This window comes from Ylistrum balloti, unplaced genomic scaffold (assembly GCF_031769215.1).
Source record: "Ylistrum balloti isolate Yb309-2 unplaced genomic scaffold, AGI_CSIRO_Ybal_v1 Utg370070, whole genome shotgun sequence".
Taxonomy (NCBI): Eukaryota; Metazoa; Mollusca; class Bivalvia; order Pectinida; family Pectinidae; genus Ylistrum; species Ylistrum balloti.
In genome coordinates, this window is record NW_026782112.1 from 708,942 (window position 1) to 731,372 (window position 22,431).

The window sequence follows — 22,431 nt, forward strand, 5'->3', positions numbered from 1 at the left end:
TGACTGGTGTACAATAAACGATGTTAGCATATCAGAATATATATCTGATATCTATTGTACCTGTCTCATAATGTAGCTTATAAGTCTTTATACAGAAAATCTTTCCCTATTAATGAAGCTCGAGAGGGACATCACAGAAAACAAAATCGAAAATAAAAGTACACAAATTGAAGTAGAACATTTAATGCTTTTGTAAAAACAAGTGGTGTTAATCCATTTACCTACCTAATCCACTAACGCATTTAAAAGGTTGGAGTTTTTTATGGGTTTTTTACGTTTACCCTTTGAGACAAAAAATACCAGTAAAAAGGGAAGGAAAATAAAAGAAGAATGTAATAGAAATGGTAAAACTTAATCTTTCTGAACCTAAGGCTTAAAAATGTGCGATGATGAATGAATTATAATTTCTGATGGAGTTTGTGAACAATGACTTCAATTGGAATGTTGACGCAACATCTTATCTCCGACTGTCCCGACTGTAGCTTTGACTACGGGGGCGTGACTTCCGGGACAGACTTCCGGTCCGCCGACTCCGGCTATCGACTAAATCCTCGTCGCTGTAATATTTGTCCCGATGATCTGTTCGATGATTGCGATGACGATGACTTGATCGATAGCTATTGTCGTCACTATCATAGTCCCTATAATTTCTGTCAGTTTGCGAACGTCGACGCCGAGAAGATTCGCGTCTCCTTCCGTGATCACTCTCATAGTCACTGTAATTTCTATCACTCTGATCATATCGGTGCCGACTGCGATCACGGCCGCCACGCTCACTGTCGTAGTCTTGGTGACGCCTTCGAGTGTCACTATCGTAACCACGGTTCCGATCGTGTTTTTCCCGTCGCCGGTTCCTATGGTCGCTGTCATAATTATCGTAATACTGATCCTGATGTCCACGCGTTTCTCTGTAACCTTGTCCCGATCGATATCTCTGCGTCGCGGTATCGTTCTCGTCTTTGTAGCTGGGTCGAGTAGTGCGTGAAGTTGAGTTATTTCTGCTTTTTACGCTGCTGCCCCGGTCTCGATGATCATGTGACCGAGATTCGCGGTAACTCGATCGTCGTGTAGCACTGTCCTTGATTCTGTCGCCGGACCTATCATCACGTGACCGGTGGTGGTCACTCTGCGACCTGTCGCGGTGACGGTCAGTCTGAAATTTGTCGCGTTGTTCGTCATCACGTCTGGATTTTCGGTCGGAAATAGATGACATTGTGTCAGAGGATGTGTCAATTCGACTTCCCGCTGTGTTTCTGGATTTGGTATTGCGTTTTTCTGAAGTAGGTCTGACAGGTGAATGACTGTCATCTCTTGGTTTTGATTTTTGAATAAGTCCTACCTTTGCACCATCAATTTCATCTTTAGGTCTTTCCTTTCTCGCGTTTTGCTTGATATCCGTGTCATTTTCCTTCTGTCGTTTGATAGATCCATCTCGTTTATTAAAGCGATGGGTCGTTACTTCCATTTCTGTTTCGAATTTTGCACCATCTCCCGCTTTGATTGGAATAGGATTTAGTGAGACTTTTTTTACCGTTACTGAGGAATCATTACTTGATACGTAGCCATTGTTGTCGTGGTGCTGAGAAGATCGTCCGCGTTGGGATCCGGAAGTGGAACGGTATCCGTTTGTGGTCAAACTGCGTTCACTGGGTGTCCTGATATCACGACTCCGACTTCCTCCAAGCGTGTTTTCAAAGTGTACAGAATCCCCTCTTCTGGTAGAAGCTGGAAACAAAAGGACTGCTTTAGATCGCCTGCATCGAAAAACAATAACAATGCATTCCACATTCCAGGTGCTCTGCAATAAAGCGAGTGTTAATGGTGGAACTGATGAAACATGAGATATGTTAGCTTGTGTAATTAATAAAACACAAGATTCTCTTACACATAGTATAGAGATTCTGGTCTTAACATCGACAGTCATCAAAAATGCACATTAACATTCACTACAAAAGCCATAAATTTCTCATTCAGTGAATCAACTTGATTTCAAATTGATCTATTCAATAAACCTATTTGATCTCAAATGGGGTTTTCAATTAATCGCTTTCATTTCAAATCGGTTTTTTCAAAGAATTAATTTTACTTCTATCTATAGTTCTGTTTATAACCTTTTCACATCAAATACTACCATTAATTAGTTTTCTATTTATTTGAACAATTAAATCTAAAGAAATTATTAAATATATATTTTTGTCTTGTTTAACATCGCATAACATTTTCTAAGACACATACCTCGAGTGGTTATCCGTGTTTTTTATATGTTAATAATGCAATAATAAAACACTTGCATTATCACATACAATATGATACACAGAACACAGAAAAAACACCGACACAGGAAATCTATCATGGAGTCGTATGGCATATGTTTATTGTTCAAGAACAAATCCAAAGAAATAGTATACAGTAACAAAGATGCACTCTCTTCTACACTCCTCTCATCCAACTACCGAATAAACGTCACTTCCGCATTTCATAAAAAACCGATACGTCACTTCTGTATCTAAATTCCAATGTTGTCTGACTGGGTTATTGAACTCCGTTATATCAATATTATTCACCAGTAGCTGAAGCACTTTGAAAGGTACAAATAAAAAAGTGGAAAAATAATAACACTTTATACACAAATTCCTTTGTAAACATAAAATGTGTTAAAAACATAACAGATAACAAGAGATGTTGGTACTGATCGTCTCCTTCCGTATGATCATTGTAATATTAGAACCTTTCATTAATAGTTTTATTCTGGCAGGCTTTAGTCACGTGGTCAGATGGTGTTATAAGTAGAGTGGTTATATCTTGATAAAATATAGAATGCAATAAACAAAGCTACAATATATATAGATATACAGCGAACCGATGACAATCAAAAATAAAACTTTTTCACAAGACACCATTTGTGCAAAAATACATAAATTATTTATCAAACGATGTTTTGAAATACACCGACATAACGATATTTTAACATTTGATTTTACAGGTTAACCTGAAACTAATATATACGTCTTTTGATAAATTACCTCTGTGATATATTATTTCTTTTACCGGTTTGAGGGTAACATAAACACCGAACAAGATTATATAAAAGTTACACATGTAATTACAGCGATTTTTAAACGATGGAATGTTCCGTTTAGATTTTTTCAAACTTTATTATATCTTAGGTAACAACTTTGGTTTAAAATATCTAATTGCTTAATTAACAATTCCATGTGAATATTATCTGTCAACTATAATGGGACTGTAATGTTCGAGAATATACGATACTTTCTATGATATCTTCAACATAACATATTGAATACGTTTATGATTATGTTCAGCTTCCATGAAGTTTTATCATTCTGCGATAAATATTTATTAGATATGTTCCTGGAGGCATGAGGTACTTCAGACACATTTGTACTGCGAAATGCCATTCCCCTTTCTAATAAAAATAAAGATTATTAAAGAAGTATAAAATCTTAATTAATGACGCAGATCTACAAAGTTTGAATTCTACTTGATATTACAAAGTAACTATTGGAATAAAAATTATCATTTAAGAAAATCTTGTATATTGTACAATGATATGAATGATTTTTTCCTGAGAATTAAATTTTAGCTAGCTACCTATATAATTGTCTTTGTGATCCCGCATATACAAAGTTTATTAATGTTAACAGCTAGAAACGTTAATTTTCGTAATAAAAATTTTCGCCATTATTCTAATAAAATAATCATTCAATTCCGGAGTGTGTCATTTGCTGTCCCTTTCAATTTTCCTGTTAACAACATCAAAAATTAGATTGTTCGCAGATTAAACCGCGAAATACTTCACTCTATAGTGTTTACGTTATGGGTTATTATCTAAGACTTAACCTCAATAGAAATGACGTAAGATTTTGTTTAATCCACTCACCTCTTCCTTGAGATATTATTACGCAAAAAGCAACGCAATTAAAAAAAATAACGTCACTTCCTGTATTAAGAGTTGGTAACGCGTGTCACTGGATGATGACACGTTCAGCCAATAAACATGCTTCTTTTCAGTATTTATACAAAATAATTATATTACTGAAGTCAAATATCGAAATATGCAGCAACGATTCGAGTGCGCATTCGCTTACATAATAACGCTTTATGACAATTATTTTATACAAAAACATACAACAACGATGAAGTAGATAATACACATATGACACGTGCTACAGTAAATAGTTCTATACTTATATTAGTAACAGATTCATAACCGAGCACTTGTATGCCTTACGTTTGTCTAAAGGCGTATTTTTTCATGACAAGGTAGATTTAATACACCAAAACAATTTCTGTCGATATGAGGTAATATATCTGGCATAATATGCTATTTACACGCAAACTTACAAACTGGCATAGAGCATGTTACTGCATGTATAACGGCTAAAGTGAAGTTATCTTACAGAAAACATATTTTCTCGTTGGTTCTCCATGAACACGATTCACTTTAACTGTCTACCTACAGAAGTTTCCGTCACCCAATTGCCAGAACGTGTGACGTCATTACATGATAAGTGTTATACTGTTGCTAATGACGTCCAATGAAAAAAAAAACGGAAGAAAATTCCCTTTGCGTACTGGGTTATACATCAAAAGTGTACAACCATCGTGTAACGAAATTTTAAAGTATTTCACAGTCGTTACACACGGCACCATTCAATACTGCACACGACACTATTCCAAGATTATCTTGGCACAAGTTGAATGTCCCATACACTTGTATATTACGAAGTTTCAATGTCTAGTATCTCGAGAGCTGACACTTGTATATAACAAAGTTTCAATGTCTAGTATCTCGTGAGCTGACACTTGTATATTACGAAGTTTCAATGTCTAGTATCTCGTGAGCTGACACTTGTATATAACAAAGTTTCAATGTATAGTATCTCGTGAGCTGACACTTGTATATAACAAAGTTTCAATGTCTAGTATCTCGAGAGCTGACACTTGTATATAACAAAGTTTCAATGTCTAGTATCTCGCGAGCTGTCACTTGTATATAGCAAAGTTTCAATGTCTAGTATCTCGTGAGCTGACACTTGTATATAACAAAGTTTCAATGTCTAGTATCTCGAGAGCTGTCACTTGTATATAACAAAGTTTCAATGTCTAGTATCTCGTGAGCTGACACTTGTATATAACAAAGTTTCAATGTCTAGTATCTCGCGAGCTGTCACTTGTATATAACAAAGTTTCAATGTCTAGTATCTCGTGAGCTGACACTTGTATATAACAAAGTTTCAATGTCTAGTATCTCGTGAGCTGACACTTGTATATAACAAAGTTTCAATGTCTAGTATCTCGTGAGCTGACACTTGTATATAACAAAGTTTCAATGTCTAGTATCTCGTGAGCTGACACTTGTATATAACAAAGTTTCAATGTCTAGTATCTCGCGAGCTGTCACTTGTATATAACAAAGTTTCAATGTCTAGTATCTCGTGAGCTGACACTTGTATATAACAAAGTTTCAATGTCTAGTATCTCGAGAGCTGACACTTGTATATAACAAAGTTTCAATGTCTAGTATCTCGTGAGCTGACACTTGTATATAACAAAGTTTCAATGTCTAGTATCTCGTGAGCTGACACTTGTATATAACAAAGTTTCAATGTCTAGTATCTCGTGAGCTGACACTTGTATATAACAAAGTTTCAATGTCTAGTATCTCGTGAGCTGACACTTGTATATAACAAAGTTTCAATGTCTAGTATCTCGTGAGCTGACACTTGTATATAACAAAGTTTCAATGTCTAGTATCTCGTGAGCTGACACTTGTATATAACAAAGTTTCAATGTCTAGTATCTCGCGAACAGAGGTATGATATAAACGTGCTTACTGCCCTCGATGTCCATCCTTCGTGTGCTAAAATATGACAGTATTTAATGATATAAATATTTACATAATTCACCGTGAACCATATCATAGTCTATAAATATGTTTTCATTATCTGTCCTATCACTTTAATGGTGACGGCGTGACGTCCATTCCTCTCACTGGTGTCTTATACTAATACAGCAGCAGATCTTTACACAATTGTAGCTTGAAGTCAATCAATAAGTATTCATATATAGCTTTCTTTCCACAATGAATCACACCAGTTATAATCACAAACGTTGAGTGTCATGGATACAAGTATTCCTCTCTTCCACGAGGGTAATGTCTTTCAGTGTCACGGTAGCTTCGAGCTTCAGCAGGAGATGTAGTTCTCGAGAATTAGCAGCACGCCAGCAACAAATACAAAGTAGTATGTTGACCACTTCAGTGGTTCACAAAAAAAACCCAACACTTTTGTTGTGTCGCTATACTGAACAAAACAACTTGACCAAACTCAACTGGTGCTTACGTTTGTTATCGTGTTGTCACAAACTTCTTTGAATAGTCTCATTATGTCAGAAGTAATGATCAGAAAACGTCGGGCACTTCCCACTGCACCTTATCAACCACACACGAATTTGATTTGTTGTTCGTTGTTGTGTATCAAATACATGATGTATTTGCTTGACAAAGTTAAAAACACATACGATTTGGCTATGGCGTAGTCTTGTAAAATCACAAATTGTAAAAATATATATCTTAAAGGAAGATAAATCTTAGATTATTTCCTGCGTTTCTTTTTCTTAGCTTCATCAAACACTCCGATGTACGGAGACGGTTTCTTTTCTCTCTCCCGTGATCTGGACCTGCGCCGATGTGAGCTTCCACTACTAGGGCGGTGACCAGATCTGTGTGAGCTGCTCCCGTCGCTCTGGTCGCCTGTGCTGTGAGAAACACGTGGCCTCCGACGCTGGCCTGATTGTGTGGACGATCTACTGTGGCTACGGCTGCGCCCACTTCTTCGTGCGTTATCTCCCTTGATGAAATGACCATCGTGTGTTCCGTCTGTGGTCGAGGATAGACTGCCCCGATCGTCCGTACTCCGAGAGGGAGAGCCTGTTCGGGTACGATTTGTTGTGTCTGTAATGTAACTAACAGCACCACGTGAGCTACTCACGTAAGAGTCACTGCTGTCGTCTCGATCACGGTACCGCCTGTCGGGACGCGCGCGTAAACTTCTTTCACTTCTCTCATCGTCAACGAATGCTTTGTTGGTATGGAACACACTATCGGTGGCCGTGTCGTCCGATGTCGAATCGTCGTTACGTCGGCGATTTGACCGATGAGGATAAGAACTACCATTTTTCCGGGCTATTTCTTCCTCGTATCGTAAGTCTATCCCCCCACGGGTCGACTCCGTACTGGGGGCGCCATTTACGCTACTATAGTCGTCTCCGTCGACAGAGCCTCTGTACGCTTTGTTGTCATGACCTTCATGAGCAGGCCGGTTATTACGACGTTTGCTCCCACGTCCCTTACTTTCTGTTCGTTTTAAGATTCCATTGACTGGTGGGTCATTCGAAGCAGCTGTAATCGAAATACGTCCAAGTCAAAACATATGTTTGTGCTATTTTCTATCCCAGTAAAATAGCATTTCTCGAAAAAGACAATATCTGATCCGATAAAAATGCTGAAGACCACATTTCAATCCATCAGATAAAATCTTTCGGGCATTAGAAATATACAAGATGGCCATTGCGTGTGGCATACAACAAGCGGGTGCTATTATTTCACTACTCTAGTACAACACACATGTACTCACCCTTCTTAATGTAGGTAGTCATGTTTACATCCCTTCACTCGGTAAACGTCATAAAACGAACACAAATATTGGGAAAGGGAGAAGGTATGGGTCACACTAGACCGAGGTACGGAAAGGAAAGGGAATAGAAAGAATAACGCGAAATAGCAGGATTCACACTGATGAGAAACAGATTGCCCAATGTTAATTTCCTGTAACAGTTTCAGACATATGTAGAACATAGGTCTTACCTTTTTTTGTTCTCAAGGAAAAAATCGTTTTTATTAATTATGTATGGATGAACTAATTTCCTCAAAGAAAGTACAATCAAACTAAATCGATCCATTGGGTTTCTTTCAGGAGAGAATTTTAATTGACACGACACATGCGTGCAGAACCCGAATATTGTCTAAGTTCTCTCGTGCCTGGTCCATCACTATTCCACTAGAACTATGTCCGCTAATCGGACGTCCATAGCATGAGACATGGTGTCTTTGGAAATATTTCTGCTCCTAACAGAAAAAGGAAATTCCTAATTCCTATACTAGTACACTTGCATTAACTAAACTATTGATGACACGAGAATCGACTTATTTCTAGGTCATCACAATTACTGTTCTATACTAATTTGCATTTACTGATACAAAAACAGAAGTGTGGGGATTTCTGTCAAACCAGAGTGGATTCTTTCACAAAAGCAAAACGTGACAAGAAATGACGAGGGGAAGAGGGGAGAGAGAGAAAGAAAAGGAAGGAAAGAAAATGAAAATATTCATTGAATATCATTATTTAAACTTACAAGTAGTAAATACGGCCGGGCTCTTATTGCCGTATTTCTCTTTCTTTGACATCATTCGCCAGCAGACGATCGCTACAACGATAACGATGACGACGACGACAAGACCGACGCCAATGCCGATCCCGACAATGACGCCGCTGGACGGGCCGCCGTCAGACATGGCGCCAGCCGGTTCAGAGAGGTCAACTTCCGGTCCTAAAATAAACAGATAAACTTCCGGTCCTAAAATCGTATATTACAAAAAAAAAAAAAAAAAAACAGTATTACTTTACCGTTATACATAATTTACGAATATGTTTGCTTGAATATTGTTTGCATTAATTCTAAGAAATGATTAAAATTAAGAACAGTAGCAACTCACAATCTACTCATTTTTCCTACCAGCAGTACTCATACAAGTAAACAGAGGAGCTAAATCTAATATATGTGGCTTTAACTGACATGTACATTTAAGTCTGCTTTTTTAATGTATCAACCCCTGTGAAAGGTGCATCTAATCAAATTTCAAGACTGACTTGATCTATGTTGACGTCAAGTTTAATCTGAGACCAATAAGAGATAGAAAATAGTGGACAGCGCTGTGTGTAAACAGACTCCACAATTATTGTAGAGAGGTGTCTTTAAAGGTAGTAAATGGTTAGATTTCGTTATTCTTCTCAAGCGTTTGAGTTCGGGCAAGCACTGTAATACTTTAAATTAGACTCTTCACAAAATTATAATACTCTCTGAGAGAAATTGATCAAGATCATCAGCTTCAAACTAACGTTAGTCGACACTTGCTTTGATCGAGATAGCCGAGTTCATCACGTGACTATTCGGAGCCTCGTTTAAACCTGTCGTTTTGATATGATTTCTTACTATGCATAATTACGTAATAAGCCAAACTTAATTTGCCAGCCATGTTTCAATTCTAACGTAAAATGACCTCTTGATTCACGTTATACGCATGACCGAGCGAAATAAATGAATTTGAATTAATCTGAATCTAAAATTGGACAGATAAAGACATTGTTTGCACTCCCCGGACGATAATGATATGAATAAGTGTTCGGTTGCTCTTACTTTATCTTGATTTCTTCACGTTGTTAATAAAATGGTTATGCAAGCTTTAAAATATCACATAATTAACAGAAAGTACACAGTTTGGAAAAGATATCTAAATGTTATAATGCTTTTTGTCAGTTAAAAAATGAATATCTAACTATAAAGTCCCATATCAACTTAATATGTGTCCGATCGTCAGGGAGAAGAGACACGAATTCACATTAGAAATGTTTATATAGATTATAATAAAATTAACGATATTACTTTACCAGGATCTTTCATGTTATTCAAGAATTCATTAAAAACTTCCAAGTTAAGAAATGTTTAAAGCAATTGCAATATTTTGAGAACTGTTACATTGGCTATGATTAAAAACCATACAGAAATCGGAATGTGTCGACTACTGGCGGCAACGTTTGTCAGTTATGTCAGAATGTGTCGACTCCTGGCGGCAACGTTTGTCAATAATGTCAGAAGGTGTCGACTCCTGGCGGCAACGTTTGTCAATAATGTCAGAATGTGTCGACTCCTGGCGGCAACGTTTGTCAATAATGTCAGAATGTGTCGACTCCTGGCGGCAACGTTTGTCAATCCCAGTATAGCCTGTGCTTACCGTCCTCGTTGGTAATATAAATCCGGAAGCTGTAGAGTGTAGTTGAGTCCGGCACCGGTTTGTCGAGTCGGACGATCACCTCACTGTTCAGGGATGTGTACACTACTTTCTCAGCACCACGACATCCTAGGCTCCACTAAAATACAAGTCAATATCACTAGAATAGAAAGATCATGTACCTACTAGACCGAACACGTCCGATAGGTCTCGAACGGTAAGATAACGTTAAAAAGTCACGACTGATATTATAAAGAATAAGTCTGATAGAATAAAATGGTGTGGAATTCGTTGACAACTACAGTGAAATTCTAGACCATCGTGTAAACATCAAAGCTGCCAACCAACGAGACCGCTTACCTGCTTATATATTCCTTCAGATGTTTACACTTACCCTGGGATCATTTCGCATCTGTTCGTCCCCATCAAAGATGTTGAGGAAGATACCACAACTACCAAATTTGACTTCGTAGACATGAATCTTGAGCTTTTTATTGTTGAAACCGACAAATTGGTTGTAGCACTTGTCTCTGCCGGTGTTGATACCTTGCCGGGGGTAGGACTGTAGTCGGAACACGTCTATATCGTTCACTTGAAACGATTTCAAGCAATCATTCTTTTCGTAATCCACTGAAAATACAAAATTAAAAAAGATAATATAGTAATAAAAACAAACGTGTGGAAACTCTGAGCTTATGTACAGTATCCGAAAATCCCTAATGAGATAAATGCTTATTAGCAACTGTTGATCTAACTGGTAAACTTAGCCACTGCTGATATAACTGGTAAACTGAGCCACTGTTGATCTAACTGGTAAACTGAGCCACTGTTGATATAACTGGTAAACTAAGCCACTGTTGATATAACTGGTAAACTGAGCCACTGTTGATCTAACTAGTAAACTGAGCCACTGCTGATATAACTGGTAAACTGAGCCACTGTTGATCTAACTGGTAAACTGAGCCACTGTTGATATAATTAGTTAACTGAGCCACTGTTGATCTAACTGGTAAACTGAGCCACTGTTGATATAACTGGTAAACTGAGCCACTGTTGATATAACTAGTAAACTGAGCCACTGTTGATCTAACTGGTAAAAATGAGCCACCGTTAGCTTCAGTAGTAAACTGGTAAGCTTGGTAACTGTTGATTAAGTTAAAAGCTCAGCAACTGTTTATCAACTGGTAAACTATCGATAAATCTTTTTGTGGACTATATCAGAGAATTTCCTTTTATTTTAACAGTATTTCAGTCTGAATGACAAGTCGGTAAATTGTTGTTTTTATTGTAACGTAATATGTAGCCTGGCGATTCTACCAGAAAGATATCCTCATTATTGATTGATAACAACTTTTATATATAAATGAGAAGTAAATTTGCCTTGGTTTTTGGTGTAGATTTCGCAGGGTTTATCATCCTCAAAACACGTAGGATCATAGGAGAACGATCCCCCTTTCTTTAGCTTTAAGCCACAGTGTTTGCCCACAACTAATCCAAGTCTGTTTGGTGGTGATGTGGGAAGGCAGGGTAAGCAGTAAGTATTCCGGGTGATCCAAGGTTTCTGTATAGGGGTTAATTTCTCTATCTATTTACAGGTATTTGCTTAATACGAGTTAAAAGACTGATACATATGTATTACACAGGTTAACGGCACATATCTTGTGAGAGACGATAGGGTCAATGACCCCGAGAACAACATTGCGGTCTTAAAACGCCTGTGGTTATATAGTGGCGAGTCAATATATACTGTGGTTAGGGTGATAACCCACAGCACCTTAAAACCTATGTCAAAGATTAAAGTCTGGCTTGTCAGTATAACTGAGAACTTCTGAACGTCTGGCTCGTCAGTATAACTGAGGAGAAGTTCTGAACGTCCGGCTCGTCAGCATAACTCCTGAGGACTTCTGAACGTCTGGCTCGTCAGTATAACTCCTGAGGACTTCTGAACGTCTGGCTCGTCAGTATATCTCCTGAGGACTTCTGAACGTCTGGCTCGTCAGTATATCTCCTGAGGACTTCTGAACGTCCGGCTCGTCAGTATAACTCCTGAGGACTTCTGAACGTCTGGACGTCTGACTCGTCAGTATAACTCCTGAGGACTTCTGAACGTCTGGACGTCTGACTCGTCAGTATAACTCATGAGGACTTCTGAACGTCTGACTCGTCAGTATATCTCCTGATGACTTCTGAACGTCCGGCTCGTCAGTATAACTCCTGAGGACTTCTGAACGTCTGACTCATCAGTATATCTCCTGAGGACTTCTGAACGTCTGACTCATCAGTATATCTCCTGAGGATTTCTGAACGTCCGGCTCGTCAGTATAACTCCTGAGGACTTCTGAACGTCTGACTCATCAGTATATCTCCTGAGGATGAGTATAACTCCTGAGGACTTTGAACGTCTGGAACGTCGTCAGTATAACTCATGAGGACTTCTGAACGTCTGACTCGTCAGTATATCTCCTGAGGACTTCTGAACGTCCGGCTCGTCAGTATAACTCCTGAGGACTTCTGAACGTCTGACTCATCAGTATATCTCCTGAGGACTTCTGAACGTCCGGCTCGTCAGTATAACTCCTGAGGACTTCTGAACCTCTGGACGTCTGACTCGTCAGTATAACTCATGAGGACTTCTGAACGTCTGACTCGTCAGTATATCTCCTGAGGACTTCTGAACGTCCGGCTCGTCAGTATAACTCCTGAGGACTTCTGAATGTCTGACTCGTCAGTTTACCTGATGGGGACTTCTGAACGTCTGACTCGTCTGTCTGACTCGTCAGTTTACCTGATGGGGAGGCTGGGTTTAATTTCGTATGCTAGTGTACAGTTTATACAGCTGGTATATCGCCGATAAACACGGTAACAATGAATATGGTATCCCTTCGTAAGCCGTGATCACGCTGAAGTAAACTTATGAATATTCATGCCACAGCAAGTCGCTGAGGTATATATTTAGAGACGTAAACATGTGTGTATGTGAATACGTGTACCACACGTAGGTATACGGGTGTATGGCACGATCACGTGTTTTGTGAATGGACTCACTAATGTGACCTTGTTGTGTGACACCGGTTAACTGATGTGACGTCATATATACAAGCTTGAGGTTTTCTAAATATAGCAGACGGAAACAATGGAAGACAGAAAAGCAATGTAACCGAGCCGACAAAGAACCAGGGACACGATGATCTAAATGTATCCGACGCTTAGTAGAAAAATAAATAAGCTTTAGGTTTAGTATTGAATCTCTCTGGTTGATATTTTCTGGGTAAGATAATGTGTAACCCTGTACATAGCTCATTTAACATTTTTCATCACGGACTTAGATCAAGATATATAATTCCGTGATTACATTAATATTAAAAGTTTTCCCCTGACGATAACTCATTAGAGTGTAATACATTTGTCTCTGGTCAGTATAACTGTAGTGCCAGATTTACATGCGTGACAGGTAAAATCTCCCAAACCAGACTTGTGACAGGTAAAATCTACGATACAATGTACCTGTTTGTACGGACCTCATCAATAACAAATCTGAGCTAATATGACACATGTTGACCACACGACAAACACCACCATGACGTAATCTACCAGATAACAGTCGGCGACACAGTTAATCATTATGTAATGTGAGGTAAGCGTATATAGTCTATTGATAACATTTATTTATGTCTCCAATCATTTGCCATATAAAACAAACATAAATGTAGGCCATTTGTAAACTGTAAAACAACCCAAACCTTCATCAAACATTTCGATTTTTAGATCACGTCCTAATGTGTTGACATACATGCGTGATACTGGTTTCGAGAGGGGGGGGGGCAATTCTATGAAATATCATTCTAATCCCAACAAAATCTATTCTTTTAGCGGTTGCGCGTTTCTGGAGCAGGTAAAACCCCTTCCTCAGACCTACGTCTCAATGTTTGATATCCTCAACTAAATGACAGACCCGCGAGTGAAACCTCTCACTCAGATTAGATATCTGTCACTTTTACTTGCAATCTTGATACTATTTATTTTTCCCGTCTTGATAAAAGAAAAGTCTGCTCGTCCACTTTCTCCAAAATTCTTAAATTCTTTTATGACATAATAACTAGAATTTTCCTTGAATTCAGCATGTATTGTGCTGTTGTGATAAGTTATGAAACTCTGCAATAAACAACAAGATGTAACCTTAAACTCTAAAGGCGTGCATGGTCTATTGAGAATCCTATGGTTGGTTGGTAAACCTAACTTTGGCATGATAGTAGACCTTGAAGCCTACAGTTGGTATGGTATGAGACCTTGAAGCCTACAGTTGGTATGATACGAGACCTTGAAGCCTACAGTTGGTATGGTACGAGACCTTGAAGCCTACAGTTGGTATGGTATGAGACCTTGAAGCCTACAGTTGGTATGATACGAGACCTTGAAGCCTACAGTTGGTATGGTACGAGACCTTGAAGCCTACAGTTGGTATGGTACGAGACCTTGAAGCCTACAGTTGGTATGGTACGAGACCTTGAAGCCTACAGTTGGTATGGTACGAGACCTTGAAGCCTACAGTTGGTATGATACGAGACTTTGAAGTCTACATATTGTATGGTACGAGACCTTGAAGCCTACATTTGGTATGGTATGAGACCTTGAAGCCTACAGTTGGTATGGTACGAGACCTTGAAGCCTACATTTGGTATGGTACGAGACCTTGAAGCCTACAGTTGGTATGATACGAGACCTTGAAGCCTACAGTTGGTATGATACGAGACCTTGAAGCCTACATATGGTATGGTACGAGACCTTGAAGCCTACATTTGGTATGGTACGAAACCTTGAAGCCTACAGTTGGTATAATACATTATATGATGCCTTCAGCATGGTTGGTACATGGGAAATTAAATTCTACAGTTGGTACATGGGACATTAAAACCTACAATTGGTACATGAGACCTTAAAACCTACAGTTGGTACATGGGACATTAAAACCTACAGTTGGTACATGATACATTAAAACCTACAGTTGGTACATGGGACATTAAAACCTACAGTTGGTACAGGGGACATTAAAACCTATAGTTGGTACATGGGACATTAAAACCTACAGTTGGTACATGGGACCTTAAAACCTACAGTTGGTACATGAGACCTTAAAACCTACAGTTGGTACATGGGACCTTAAAACCTACAATTGGTACATGGGACCTTAAAACCTACAGTTGGTACATGGGACCTTAAAACCTACAGTTGGTACATGGGACCTTAAAGCCTACAATTGGTACATGGGACCTTAAAACCTACAATTGGTACATGAGACATTAAAACCTACAGTTGGTACATGGACATTAAAACCTACAGTTGGTACATGGGACATTAAAAACTACAGTTGGTACATGGGACATTAAAACCTACAGTTGGTACATGAGACATTAAAACCTATAGTTGGTACATGGGACATTAAAACCTACAGTTGGTACATGGGACATTAAAACCTACAGTTGGTACATGATACATTAAAACCTACAGTTGGTACAGGGGACACTAAATTCTACAATTGGTACATGGGACCTTAAAACCTACAGTTGGTACATGGGACATTAAAACCTACAGTTGGTACAGGGGACATTAAAACCTATAGTTGGTACATGAGACATTAAAACCTACAGTTGGTACATGGGACCTTAAAACCTACAATTGGTACATGGGACCTTAAAACCTACAGTTGGTACATGGGACCTTAAAACCTACAGTTGGTACATGGGACCTTAAAGCCTACAATTGGTACATGGGACCTTAAAACCTACAATTGGTACATGAGACATTAAAACCTACAGTTGGTACATAGGACCTTAAAACCTACAGTTGGTACATGGGACCTTAAAACCTACAGTTCGTACATGGGACCTTAAAGCCTACAATTGGTACATGGGACCTTAAAACCTACAGTTGGTACGTGGGACCTTAAAACCTTCAGTTGGTACATGAGACATTAAATTCTACAGTTGGTACATGGGACATTAAAAACTACAGTTGGTACAAGGGACATTAAAACCTACAGTTGGTACATGGGACATTAAAAACTACAGTTGGTACAAGGGACATTAAAAACTACAGTTGGTACATGGGACATTAAAACCTACAGTTGGTACATGGGACCTTAAAACCTTCAGTTGGTACATGAGACATTAAATTCTACAGTTGGTACATGGGACATTAAAACCTACAGTTGGTACATGGGACATTAAAACCTACAATTGGTACATGGGACATTAAAAACTACAGTTGGTACATGAGACATTAAAACCTATAGTTGGTACATGGGACATTAAAACCTACAGTTGGTACATGGGACATTAAAACCTACAGTTGGTACATGGGACATTAAATTCTACAGTTGGTACATGGGACCTTAAAATCTACAGTTATTATGATATGGGACCGGGACTTCGAATCCAACAGACGGCACTATATGACACCTTATATATCGCAGTTGGTATGACGTTGGACCTTTGAACCTCTATTTTCGGATATCGATATGACAGTACGATTGTTACTATATTGGACCTACAAGCTACTCTGTGGGTGGGAGAGAGGAGGGTGGGAACGCTAAGGACACAGATGGTGGGTGTTCAGATGAAAAATGCGACTGGTTTCGGTATTTGTACGTTACAGCTGATGTGTGGGGACGTTAGAGTCGCAGATTCGAGTGTGATGTAAGAATGGGGAAATGTAGCAATGTTTGTGAATTAGGTCGCTAGTCTGTCAAATTGTCTAGTGGCTCTATCTATATAATCAAAAACAAGTGACACTTTACCGCGCCAGAGGTAGCCGTGTTACATAATGTGATGTGACCAGCCTACAGGTATGTATGTAGCTACACGTAAAATCTTTGTATATACCACGCAGTGTTAAGCCTTTACACATGTCTGGACTGATAGCATACATGTCCAGGGAAATCACTTATAACGTTTTTATGGACAGGTGTAAACTTTGGGCAGATAAAAAGCGTGCTAAGGTGCTGATATTTATGTAAGCGGGTGTAACATTACAGGACACGAACGGTTCACGCGCTTCATAGTAATGTGCGTACTGACAAACTGCGAGTACATGAATCTGTTTTTTTTTTTTCTTTAAGTGTTCTACTCAATCTTTTGTGTATTTTTTTCAATTTCAAGTATAACACTCAAGTCACGTGTGTGTTTTTATATTATTTTTCAATTTCAAGTGTTTCACTTAAACTTGTATTTAAGTATTACCGAGAATGCACACCTGAGATTGATGGGGCTAGTATATGCCAACACACGGTTTCCTGATGGTTACGTTACAGCGAATATTAATCACTTCCAACAGAGAACTGTTCTGTAGAACATTATATAAACTCTTTCAAAAATCCGAGAGGTAATGAAACACTGTGTGCATCCCTAAATGTGGTTATTATGAGGACTTTTTTGTCATTCTGTGCTAGACTTTCATCTACAGACTCTCTCCAATTCCCGTCCTGTAAGATCAGACTTAAGTCTAGAATATGGCATAGGACCTACAGTATTTCCAGACGTCTCTGGTATAGTGTACGGTATGGGACTTGTGTCCTGACGTCCCTGGTCTAGTGTACGGTATGGGACTTGTGTCCTGACGTCTCTGGTCTAGTGTACGGTATGGGACTTGTGTCCTGACGTCCCTGGTCTAGTGTACGGTATGGGACTTGTGTCCTGACGTCTCTGGTCTAGTGTACGGTATGGGACTTGTGTCCTGACGTCCCTGGTCTAGTGTACGGTATGGGACTTGTGTCCTGACGTCTCTGGTCTAGTGTACGGTATGGGACTTGTGTCCTGACGTCCCTGGTCTAGTGTACGGTATGGGACTTGTGTCCTGACGTCTCTGGTCTAGTGATCCATTACGATACGACCAGAACGGTTCAGCGAGTCACAAATTTATCTATGTCACTAGACGTCAGGTAGTTATATGAGTAAACCAGAAAGTATGACACAAATGTCATTAATAAATCGTCCCCGAATGCACTTGACCTCAATACGGGTGTAGGGGTATGCTTAGGTCATCTTGGTTAACGAAGGGTAGCGTCTACCGTTTACACACAAGTGTAAGTCATAAGGATGAGAAATGAGAAACTTATATGTCTAGGACACGGTCCACGCGACCTTCTGTAATGGACACGGTCCACGCGACCTTCTGTAACGAACCCAGACGGTACAGGTGTATAATATTTATGGGCGGGGTACCTTGGTATGTTTGGGAGTGGACACGTGTATACACGTACGATGTACATGTATAAACAGCAATGAATTAGGTCTCAATCGATCATTCAAATGATTTTAGATTATATAGCATGTATAATACCATAACCAAACATCAGTTAGAGTACAACATATCAATGAGAACTAAATGAGACAGTATGAGTGTTACACACACCTGTTATACAACTTACCTATCGTTTCCGACGAGGTCGGCTGGGGTGTAACTGTCAGGCATATCGCTATCAGAACAAATTTGTATCCATTTGCGATAGCCTCTGTAAGGCCATTTCGCATTATATGGGAGACCGCGCTGATAGGTCCCCTTCGTTCCTGAATACCCGGTCAAAAAACCACACTTGTCCTAACGGTTGTTTTGTCTCTTCTCACCCGAACCACAATGTTTACACACACGAGGATTGTGTTGTCTGATCCAGGATAATACTCACTTCCGTATACACCCGGACTCGTGAGTAATCATGTTAGGTATAGCCATACCTTACATATGACGCATTCATAAAGGGTATTGTCCAACAGTCATACACACACGCCCGCGTGTAAATGTGTCACACCTGTCTCGGTTTCACCTTTACCTTAACACATGTAAATCTGATACAAGTCCATCACTGGTCAAACAGAACACCGATCACAAAAAAACTTCACCAGCAATAAACATTCTTCCGTGTTTGAATTTTTGAATCCACGGCGGCCATCGATGTTGCCACAAATAGCACACCTGGTGAGGACAGGTAATAAACAACCCGTGGCGCCGTCGTGTGGACGGAATGTCAACTACACGAAGATAACTCTTGATAACTGTTTTTGTTTTGCCTCGAGCTGATAATCATGCGACTGGAAAAGGTCAGTTATCTTTTATTCGTTTGTAATGTCTGAATACATATTTGACACAACAGAAAAAAGGATAAAAAATAAAAGGCAAATGTCAATAACACCTTGTTAATGGATTAATTTGATTGGTACAAATTAATCTACACGTTCTAACACGATTTTAGTTGTATGGAACACAGCTACATGTGACCAGTGCATCGCTTTTGTCGTTTACGCATACAGTACATATATAATTCATTATGTCAGAATTTTGCGAACAAATAAATAGATAATTTCGTAATATATGTTACAATATAATATATACAAACGGGCGATAGTTTGAAGTATGTTTATAATTATCATCATTTATCTGTAACACATATCTATAATGTTTATGAATATTGCCTCTGTCCTATTGTGTGTGATTTTCCCTGCCGTTATCGGTTAGATCATAGTGGATGTGAAAGTCCTTTATCGGATTTATTGATGTACAATAGTAATATATGTAGTATTTCGATGTTTATCGGCTTTATTGATGTAAAAGTAATAGATGTAACATTTCGGTGTTTATCGGCTTTATTGATGTAACAGTAATAGATGTAACATTTCGGTGTTTATCGGCTTTATTGATGTAAAAGTAATAGATGTAACATTTCGGTGTTTATCGGCTTTATCGATGTAACAGTAATAGATGTAACATTTCGGTGTTTATCGGCTTTATTGATGTAACAGTAATAGATGTAACATTTCGGTGTTTATCGGCTTTATTGATGTACATCAGTAATAGATGTAACATTTCGATGTTTATGGATTTGTTTTGATTTATTCAAAATTGTACCCACTCTAACTAAAATTGAACTGACTGTGACCGATAAATAAGTTCTTGCCTGTTTTTCAAATAATTTCTGCGTCAACGATGTCTGTAAGATAAAAGAAATGTACCTACAGTGTGCTATGTATCTGAAAATCGAATCATCCACGTACCTTACTAACCGCACATACATAGTGACAATTAATATCTGATAAGTTTCAGTACACATTTATCCTAAATACTGTAATCTCCAAGAGAAATTCTACATCAACTATTGTATTATGTACTTCAGATGTGCTTAACACATGGATAGACTGTAAATACATAAGTACATGATCACGTGACATCCTGTCAATCATCACAAGAAAGGCCATATATGTCGGTCAATAGAAAGTTTACTTTTTTTTTCATTAATCTGATATATTTATCTATTTTAAGATGATAATCAAAATATGTCCGCGTTTCGTAAATATTGGAGGGTGCAAACCAAACGCTGACCGCTACAGTAATTGACAAAGTCGAAGGAGCGGCGGGGAGTACATTTGATTGATTGTGATGTCACGTGGTAGCTAAGGTGTCAAACTATTGATTATGATGTCTGATGTCCACTGATGTCGAATGTCATCTAGGGACTGTGATGTATCATGTCATCTGGTGACTGTGGTGTCTCACGCAATCTGGTGGCTGTGATGTCTCATGCCATCTGGTGACTATGATGTCTCATGCCATCTGGTGCCTGTGATGTCTCACGCCATCTGGTGACTGTGATGTCTCGCGCCATCTGGTGGCTGTGATGTCTCACGCCATCTGTTGACTGTGATGTCTAACGCCATCTGTTGACTGTGATGTCTCATGCCATCTGGTGACTGTGATGTCTCACGCCATCTGGTGACTGTGATGTCTCACGCCATCTGTTGACTGTGATGTCTCACGCCATCTGTTGACTGTGATGTCTCACACCATCTGGTGACTGTGATGTCTCACGCCATCTGTTGACTGTGATGTCTCATGCCATCTGGTGACTGTGATGTCTAACGCCATCTGTTGACTGTGATGTATCATGCCATCTGGTGACTATGGTATCTCATGCCATCTGGTGACTATGATGTATCACCCCATCTAGTGACTGTGATGTCTCATGCCATCTGGTGACTATGATGTCTCACGCAATCTGGTGACTGTGATGTCTAACGCCATTTGTTAACTGTGATGTCTCACGCCATCTGTTGACTGTGATGTCTCACGCCATTTGTTGACTGTGATGTCTCACACCATCTGGTGACTGTGATGTCTTGTCTAATGTCATCACGCCATCTGGTGACTGTGATGTCACGCCATCTGGTGACTGTGATGTCTCACGCCCACTGTGATGTTCACGCCATCTGGTGTGATGTCTCATGCCATCTGTTGACTGTGATTTCTCACGCCATCTGGTGACTGTGATGTCTCACGTCATCTGTTGACTGTGATGTCTCACGCCATCTGTGTCTCACGCCATCTGGTGACTGTGATGTCTCATGCCATCTGTTGACTGTGATGTCTCATGCCATCTGGTGACTGTGATGTCTCACGCCATCTGTTGACTGTGATGTCTCACGCCATCTGGTGACTATGATGTCTCACGCCATCTGGTGGCTGTGATGTCTCACGCCATCTGGTGACTGTGATGTCTCACGCCATCTGTTGACTGTGATGTCTCACGCCATCTGGTGACTGTGATGTCTCACGCCATTTGTTGACTGTGATGTCTCATGCCATCTGGTGAATGTGATGTCTCACGCCATCTGTTGACTGTGATGTCTCACGCCATCTGTTGACTGTGATGTCTCACGCCATCTGTTGACTGTGATGTCTCACGCCATCTGGTGACTGTGATGTCTAACGTCATCTGTTGACTGTGATGTCTGCCATCTGTTGACTGTGATGTCTCACGCCATCTGGTGACTGTGATGTCTCACGCCATCTGTTGACTGTGATGTCTCACGCCATCTGTTGACTGTGATGTCTCACGCCATCTGGTGACTGTGATGTCTCACACCATCTGGTGACTATGATGTCTCACGCCATCTGGTGACTGTGATGTCTAACGCCATTTGTTGACTGTGATGTCTCATGCCATCTGGTGACTGTGATGTCTCATCCCATCTGGTGACTGTGATGTCTCACGCCATCTGGTGACTGTGATGTCTCACGCCATCTGTTGACTGTGATGTCTCACACCATCTGGTGACTGTGATGTCTAACGTCATCTGTTGACTGTGATGTCTCATGCCATCTGGTGACTATGATGTCTCATGCCATCTGGTGACTATGATGTCTCACGCCATCTGGTGACTGTGATGTCTCACGCCATCTGGTGACTGTGATGTCTCATGCCATCTGGTGACTGTGATGTCTAACGTCATCTGGTGACTGTGATGTCTCACGCCATCTATTGATTGTGATGTCTCGCGCCATCTGGCGGCTGTGATGTC

General features: G+C 39.6%; 1 protein-coding gene across 1 annotated transcript; it reads right to left on the minus strand.

The window, feature by feature from the left end:
• Positions 1 to 457: 457 nt before the first annotated feature.
• Positions 458 to 18,615, minus strand: LOC132549615 (putative uncharacterized protein DDB_G0281733). The gene is made up of 5 exons (XM_060213562.1): positions 18,513 to 18,615; positions 10,485 to 10,720; positions 10,094 to 10,229; positions 8,437 to 8,631; positions 458 to 1,725 (listed from the first exon to the last, which is right to left on the minus strand). The coding sequence occupies exons 1-5, from the start codon at positions 18,613 to 18,615 to the stop codon at positions 458 to 460; spliced, it is 1,938 nt and encodes a 645-aa protein (XP_060069545.1).
• Positions 18,616 to 22,431: the final 3,816 nt, after the last annotated feature.

What these genes read in the sequence shown, in the direction of transcription:
- LOC132549615 (XM_060213562.1), bottom strand. Translation starts at nt 18,615, where the DNA reads ATGCGAAATGGCCTTACAGAGGCTATCGCAAATGGATACAAATTTGTT. An exon ending in AGATGCGAAATGATCCCAGG is followed by an intron (nt 10,230 to 10,484) that starts GTAAGTGTAAAC and finishes CTTGTATTTTAG; the next exon opens with TGGAGCCTAGGATGTCGTGG. An exon ending in TTATATTACCAACGAGGACG is followed by an intron (nt 8,632 to 10,093) that starts GTAAGCACAGGC and finishes TGTTTATTTTAG; the next exon opens with GACCGGAAGTTGACCTCTCT.